This window comes from Cariama cristata, unplaced genomic scaffold (genome assembly GCF_000690535.1).
Source record: "Cariama cristata isolate BGI_N322 unplaced genomic scaffold, ASM69053v1 scaffold13791, whole genome shotgun sequence".
Classification (NCBI taxonomy): domain Eukaryota; kingdom Metazoa; phylum Chordata; class Aves; order Cariamiformes; family Cariamidae; genus Cariama; species Cariama cristata.
Genome location: NW_009599964.1, coordinates 10,904 through 19,475, shown reverse-complemented (window position 1 = coordinate 19,475; position 8,572 = coordinate 10,904). Strand labels below are relative to the sequence as shown.

The 8,572-nt window shown below is 40.3% G+C and overlaps 1 protein-coding gene across 1 annotated transcript in view; it reads right to left on the bottom strand.

Annotated features, from left to right (window-relative positions):
* DHRS12 (dehydrogenase/reductase (SDR family) member 12) overlaps positions 1–8,572 on the bottom strand; it is a gene marked incomplete at its 5' end in the record, with an annotated part of 29,009 nt that overhangs the window by 9,699 nt on the left and 10,738 nt on the right. Inside the window, 2 exon segments of the mRNA XM_009709866.1 lie at positions 6,343–6,424; positions 7,818–7,910. Of these exon segments, the coding sequence (XP_009708168.1) occupies positions 6,343–6,424; positions 7,818–7,910 (175 nt within the window).

Below are 8,572 nucleotides of genomic sequence, written 5' to 3'. Positions count from 1 at the left end.
AGGAATGCAGAAGGGAGTGAGTAACCATCCAGTCTATCACCCCCACATACAGGATTTCATCTTGCCCTTGCTGAACTCTGCTGAGGTGAAGAGTTGACTAGAGAAACCTCCTGGACAAGCTACAGCCCTGTTCTATGTAATGAGGTTTGACACAGTACTTGCTGGCCATGTTTTCTCCAGTTAAAGAGGCTCCTGGGATTGATGCACAATTTCTTTTAAAGATAAACATCCTCTCAACATTTGATTTTCTTTGGAAAAATTCCTGTAAGTTTTATGTCTTGAAGCTGAGATCACATAATAGGAAATCACATATTATACACTGTAATTAAAACCTTCCTATAACTCCACCATTACACACCATTCAGCCAACTCTATCATATGGTGGATCAGACAGTGTGAGCTGTCGGTCTGTGAATTACACGTGGTAATTCCAGTAAAAGAAATGAGCATGGCACTTAAGGAGAACACACTTTGTTCATACACACTCCCTCTCAAGTGCTGATCACATTAATGTTTATTTAAGTTTCATGTTTAATTCCTCAAAAAAAAATAATTGAATCACCATGCATTCCCTTGTGGCCTGTTTTGTAATTGCACCACTTGCTCCGAGATCTTCTCAATTTAGTTGAGTAATCTGATACTGTGGTCTAATTAACAACTCCCGGTTTTAACTCCATACAGTGAACTCCTCTCTCAACCTGTATGGGCAGTTATTCAGTGGTTTCACAGTCACAGAGTGAAACTTTAATGATGCAGGTGTAGAAAATGAGGAACTGTTATGGAGACAGACATTCAATTTGTACACCAAGTTATTAAAAAAACCAACCCAAAAACCTATAAAAATCAGCCTGTCTGCTTCATAAACTCCTAAATAAAATTATGCTACCTTTCGCATGACCTGAAGTAGAAGCTGAGGAGACTCTTATGGAAAACACCATTGTCAGGTCTTGCAGGAAGGTAGCTCTGCACGTTCTTGCAGCAGTTAGTTCACTCTGGATCTCACCGTCCCTACAACAGCATAACCAAAGCGAAAGCTATCCCCATGCAAGGGGCAGAAGGCTACAGTGTAGTAGACACTGGTCCTTCTCACAGAAGGCTACAAATCTTTCTGTACTAGAACATGAAATTAAGCAAAACACAGAATAGCCCTAACAGAAAATATAAACACTGTGAAGGCAGATTTCCAAAATGCTAGTGTTCTCACTCAGCTTTAGCCTACTAAAACCTGGAAGACTCCTTAGGATTCATATGTTTCAGACTTGGAAATCAACAGGATATCACGTATAATAATAGTACATGAACACATACTCCTATCTCCTTTGCAGATTTAAAGTGACCTCAAAACATGTACTCCAAAAATGATTTACAAAGAAAATGATGGTTTCAGCAGAAGTAATATTGTAAAGGCACTATCTGTTTATAACATCAAATTAATTGATGATGCAATTATTGCAGACCCAAGTGTCTTGGTGGATTCTAGAATAGTTTTTGCTTGATGTTCTATCTGGCAATTAGTGGTAGATTGTTGGTGAGGTTTTTAATCTGCTAACATTCAGATAAGGGCAGGCAGCCAGCACCACACTCAGTGAAGTTTTCCATCTGCCTGAGCTTTGCAGTATTATTAGGAACAGTGTTATTTCAACTGTGAAAAAAGTGGGAACAAAAAACCCCCAACTTTTATTGTACAGATTTCAATGCCTCATTCATCTGGTAAAAATGAGTTAAATTGGCTTGCTTTTCTTATGACCAAGTCCTTAAAAAAAAAAACAAACACCGAAAAAACCCAAAACCGAACAAACTGACATTCTTCCTTGACCTGGTTATCTTTTCAAGCCTCCAATTTATGCACTTCCATGTAAGAGACATTCCTGAGTCTGTTTCCTGAGTACAAGATCAGGAATGAAGATTTTAGTGTGCTGTCTCTGAGGGCCAATTCCCCCACACTAGCAATAACTGAGAGTGTATGGGAAGAGCTAATGAACATGAAAGACAAAACAAAGGTTTACATTTCCCTTGAATTACAAAGCTCAGCTCAATAAGGGTTCCTCTGTGTCCTGGGAACCTAGGCTTCAGTACAGCTAGTGGATGTGCAATTATAGTCAACCTTATTCTTTCACATAACACCTCTCATCCCTAAGTTTCAAAGCTCTCTAGAAAGAAAATTGGTATCAGTCTCCTTTTCACAGGTAAGGTGGTCTCACCAAAGATCTTATGGCAGACTGACAGCTGTTATCCAAGTTGCCTGACTTTGAAGTAGTTCAGAACACAGTACACCAGGCCATGCTGGCTTGTGTGAAACACCAGTTAGGTGTGGTTTATCTGTAGGGAAGAGACTGATAAATATCCATACAGGTTAGGCAACTTGCCATAGATGGGCTGTACTGCTACTGTGGTAGAAAAGTATCTTACTTCCTCTGGCCCTACCCCTTCTTGCAGAGAGTAAATGTATATGGCTATATTATTAAAACATAAGAGCACATTAAACTGAAGAAAAGATGCATACTGGGAGCATAATTTATTTATCTCTTAGTGTGTTTTAGCATCCCTTTGGCTGGTAAGCAGTGATAAAAGTGTAACATATATGCCATTTTTTCATGTCAAGCAAGATGTGTTGAGTAAACTAAAGTGAGGTAGGCTATAAAATAGAGGAACAAGGATTGTTTCAGCTAAACATCTAGTGCTTCAGTAAGAATATGCTGCTGCTGCCTCCACTTGCCTACCAACGCTGACAGTTTTTTTCCAAAATGACTGGATACTGCCAGTCTGAATAGTCTTTGTTGGGAGTTTTACTAAAACAAGTTAAATAAAATTAAAAAAAAAAAAAAGAAGCGTTCCCTCAGAAGTCTGCAAATCTCATCAGAAGAAATCACTGCTTGTTGCTGCCCAGCTCCTGGATATAACCCTGAGTACAAGACCAGCCCACAGGAGGAAACAAGGGCAACAACACACAAACTAAAGGATACACAAATAAAATCTGCCCATCAGGACTGGCAGCTCCCCAGGAAATCTGCCCACATTACCCCAAACTCGTCGCTCAATTTCGTACTGAAGGTGTGATTCCATCAGCTATGTGCCATTTCAGACTCGTGTCCGGCTAGTGCTCCCACATTACGGTCTAAGTGCTCCACAGCTATTCTGCTCTCAATGCCTTCACTGAGCTCCCGCAATCAGAGCAACAATTCTTGGGGATCTAGCAGGGGAGAAAAGGTAAGATATTTCGTGTGACAGCAACAACAGAACCACAACAAGCCACACAGCGTTTGTGCCTCAGCCCCATTTTAAGGATGCTAGGCACCAGCACAGATACAACTGCTGCTGCCCGCTCAAAGCGGTTTACAGTTTGAACTTGAATATTAGGCAAACCACACAAAGCCTGAACTATCAACCTTTTGCACTTTCATGACCTTCACCCACCTGTGTATTCTGAAAACACCAGAGAGGACTCTGCACCTCCTATTCCACTGAGCTGTCCTCAATTAGCCAGTCAGCAGTGTTTCACGTTACGGGAAGTTTACTTTCTATTCTAACCAGTATTACTTTTGTATGTATTCACCTTATCTACCAGAGGACTTACACATTCATTTTTAGCCCATGTATGTCCAAGAAAAGATCAGGTCATAAAGTATGTCTCACAAGTCAGATGATCAATTAGAACTGAACTCTAACATCCATTATGCTCAAAAACAGACTAACAAGTCAGTCAAGAGGAAAATATTCGTACACTGGAAATGAGCAATTCTACAGCTTATATAATTGTTAATCAGATATTGGATACAGAATTCAAAGACTCTGCCCTGTGTTTAAAGCATGTTATAGTTCAGAGTCTTGCATTCTTAGATAGTTACAACCTACACCGTCCTTTACTAGACCAGAGCTAAGATCCAGGGTAGAAACAATGAAAGAAAGATGGAAGAAACACCCCGCATGTGAAGATCTGAAAAAATATTAATATTATTCCATCTTATTTCTGCAGAAGTCAGGCAGTCATGAGTTATTGTTTCCATGCTGCCGATGAGGGGGACAACTGCAGATTTTCAAAACAGGGGTCTTCAGCCCATGTCACCCTTCAGGCTTTAGGTTTTCTGGGGAAAGAGGCAGAGAGGGGAATTTAGTTTGTTCTCTCAGACCGCATTCTAGTTTACAGCCAATCTATATACCAGCCATATCTAATTTAGCCAAGTTTTTCTCTGGGAACCTATAACCACAGATAGTTACTGATACAGAAATAACTTCTCCAAAGTAAAGCATGCCCAAAGGTACCTAGTGCTTAGAGAAATGACTTAACACAGCATCTACTCTGACAGGCGTTTCTCCATATGGCTTTCTCCTACAATGACTCCAGCAGATATGATTTATTATCCCATCTCTGACTTTGAAGAAAAAAACTTCTGCGCTGTTGATAGCATCGGTCCTTCATGTGTCTGATCTGCAAGCACAGAAGCTTTCTCTTCCACAGACAGCCTCTTCCAGCTCAACCAAGTCCCATTCTGTTCTAATAGCTTCAAAATTTATGCCTTATTGTTGCCTAGAGAGAACCAGTTTAAGCAAACACCCCAGTCCTTGTCTGAACTCTGTGGAAGCTGGACAACAGAGGATGACTTACCTGTTTTACCTTATCTGCTCAAATGTGCGATCACCTCCTTGACCTTCTTATACCATCATGCAGGAAGTGATACACAAATGAATAAAGGAGATCTACACATAACATTCATAAAAGATAACACAGACATTTTCCTAGTTCGCTACAATCATAATTCAGCTTCCTCCATGCAGCTGTATGTCTCTAGCGAGGCTGATTTACACCTGGGAAAGCAGAACTTGCTGCTTCTACTTGTGTGATAAAATCTAATCCAAGTGATGTACTAGTACAGTTCCTCAGCAACTCCTTTCCTCAATGTTTAAAACTAAACCAAAACATGCTTTCAGGTTCAGACTGTTGTATTTGTTTCATTCTGTTTCTCTCTGGAAGAACTGCATCTTTGCACATCACTAGATTTTTGTTTGAAAGATCGCAAGAGGGTTAAACTAATTTAAGGTGAATAAATTTCTCAAGGTAGAAGTTCTTGTATGTCTGCAGCCAAGGAAATTTAATGGCAAAATAAAATTAATTTTGAATTTTGACCACGAGAACCAGAAGAATGTTAGCAGAAGATTAATTTGAAGAAAAGGAATCTGTGCCTTTATACTTGAATTAATTGTCAGTTTAACGTACTCAGACTTGCAGAAAAAATAGGCTGTATGCGCCATATCAGCTAAGTACAAGACATTTATACCTAAAATGTTAGTTTTCAAAAGTAAATAGGAGCTAAGGAAGCAACACAGGAAAAAGGCTAAGAATAAACCCCAGCAGGAGCTTCCAGGCTATATTAGTTCTATAAATGCCCAGTCTTTATAGCCTAAGCTTCCCCATTCCTCGTCCCAGATACTGATGTACAGGAGGAAAACACAGAAACAAAGTACCACAGTTCCTCCTTAATGGGTTGCTTCTGAATATATTAAAGACAGTCTCTTGAGAAAGCCACCTACCCTGCACAGAGGCAGAAGAAAAAGAGAGTGTCAGGACTGTTGGTTGACGCAAGCACATCTCTCTGCAAGAGGTGCAGCTTTCAGCCCTCCAGATACCAGGGACAGCAGACAGCTCTTCTCTCTGCTGGCTGGCTGTTTGCTCACATCATTTCCATGGCTTTTACAGGGGAACCTTCCACTTTGCTTGGCATCTTCCCTGCTCATCCACATCTCCCCTTTCCTCCTTTATTTGCTTCCCTTAGCTTGTCCCTCTTACACCTCCTCCACACAGTTCATGGGATACACCCCTTACATGTGGAATGCCTAAGACTTACCCAGCACTGCTCAATCACTTGACTAGATATTGCATCTGTTTGAGAGCGTCCAGGGCACAGCCGTCCTACACAGTGCCATCAAACAGGGCTGTTCAAGCCTACTGAAACGTTTGAATGTCTTTTTAAATATCTGAACATGCTCCAAGCTCTATCCAAGCCACATGAGCACACTTACTACAAAGAGAATATCATTAGCAGCACTGCTTGGAACAAAGTTTCCTAGCAAATTTCAGAATCAATTTAATTAAATCTTATCTGCATTTGTCCACTGCTGCTATGATAAAGGCACGGATATGAAAACAACTGAAAAAAATGGAGAAATTAAAAAATGACACTCCAAACAAGCTGTAAATTTTCTTCTTTTCCTTTCCTGTTCCTTCCCTGGCATAGCGATGGTATGATCCCTTTTTTAGGGGGAACAAATACCTCATGACCCCAGCTGTAAAAATACACTTCTGTAACCAAAATAAGTATATGTCAGAACTAAGCTTTCAATACTCACCCAAAGTGTTTGTTGCAAAGTTTTTTTCAAGTCCATCTTCAGTTAATTCTCTATTATTCACCATACATCCTGCATTGTTGATCTGTAAGACAACTTCTGTAAACAAAGATAATCTACACAAGTATCTACAAACAAATCCACACATCCAAGCAGTCCATGTTAGTTTGCTGGTTTCTGACAATGCAACACAAAGCTACAAACTGTTTCAATAAAGCATGTTATTCCAAGCCACACTACCCTGTTGCTGATGATAAACATTTTTCACAAAAGAAAGTATCTTCAGAGAAACAGCTCACCACAGACGCATCACACTAAGAGCCAACAGTCCTCTTAGTGCCTTACTCCATGTTTTTAAACTCTTTTCTCACAGAAAGTAATATGCAAGTTGTAAAGCAAATATTACAACATAATTATGCAGTGTAGTTTGTTAGTCTCATCTGAGAGACCACACTGACCCCATATCATCCACACTATGTGGTGAAGTATTCTCCATTAGGCGAAAATTCACTACGGGAAATGTGCAGCATGGTAGAATAGCCTGCAGGAACTCCCACCCTCAGCAAATTAAAAGAATTAGCTCCAAACTTGGCAGATTAGCCAGGTCAGCAGGTTGCTGCATCCTAGTTAGCCCTGAGAAGAGCAGGGCTAACTAGCAGAGGTACTTCATACTGACCTTGTGCCCTGGTTGTAGGGACCCCAGCTCTTCTCTCTGCCCAACAATCCTGCACAGAAGCCCCACCCGACTCACACATTGCTAAAACGGCGCTACAGCACACAGCATGGATGCACTGTGAGGTTAAACCTCATGAACAGTCAGAAGCTTGCAAGCTGTGTGCAGTCAGCCTATTCTTAGGCACACTTCTTCCTCTGCCTTTACTTCCAAAGGAAGCTCAAGCTTTTCTTTCCCACCTTGAAAAGAGATCTGCCCCCTTCCTGCTCATTCACTGCCACTCCTCAAAAGCTATTTTCCCATTTCTATCAGAATTTTCTCATCTAGTAAGCACCAAAACAACTGCTCCAGGTGCCTTAGTTTTAGTACAGTCCCCAGAGCAAATTTTTACTGTTAAATAAAGGGGAAAGCGTACTGAGCCCCATACCAGCCATAATGCTTAACAGCTTAAGTTTGATGCTTAACAGAGCCCTAGCTCTGTTCTAGACTGCTCCAGACTTTCTATAAAAGTTCAGTCTTTAAGAAGGACTAGCTTTAAAAGGGACAAAGTTACTAGTAATGAAAGTCAAACAGAAAACATGTGGCAAGAATCTCAAAAGATGCAGCTCTCATTTTTTGTAGCATATCTCTGTATGTGAACTGAGAATGGACAAGAGCAAACAGACCATGAAGACTACTGCAAAAACATTTAGAGAAAATTAAGCAGAGAATTGTGGGCCAAATTGTGAAATCTACACTACCTGTTGGACAAATTCATATGCTACACCCTCCAAAGACAAACACACAAGTATGTATGCAAACTTACCAACACATTTAATTTATGTTCATTCTTGAATTTTTCAGCAAAATTCGAGATTTCCTTGGGATTAGATATATCCACAACATGCACGAAGATATTCTAAAGGAAAAAAAAAATAAGTTACAATCAACAGGCACAGAACAAGAGACCCTGTTCACTGTTAAGACCTGTCTAGGTGAAAAGGTATTTAAGCAGTATAAAAAAATATTATCTCCAGAAGACAACTAAAACACTTACGTTAACATGCACAATTGGGAAATTTAATTCCAGTCCTTCAAACATGCTTAGTCACTTGATTCAGCTGCTTAGGAGCCATAGCTTTTTAATGCCAAATTTATTAAAAGAGAGCCCTACTTAGATAAATATGTGACAGTCAGTCAGGCATAGCAGAGAACTAGAAGAATATTGCAAAGCTCGCAAAACTTCTGTTTAAACAACTCATACAGCAGCTCCCTCTTTAGCTGAAAGCAACTTTCCAAAGCATGTTCAAGGTCACAGCATTGGAGAATAATTTAAGTTGGAAGGGACCTTTGGAAGCTGCTTGGTTCCACCGCTGTCTCAAGGCAGGTAACTGAAATCAAGTTGTCCAGAGAAGTTTTATTTCCAAAGGTGGAGATTCACCAGCCCCTCTGAGCACCCTGCTCCAGTGTTTGACCATCCTTATGGTGAAAAAAAAATAATTCCAACTATCTAGTCAGAATTTTTCCCTGTTACAATCTGAGTCTGCTGCCTATTGTCCTTTCACTGCAGACCTCCAACAG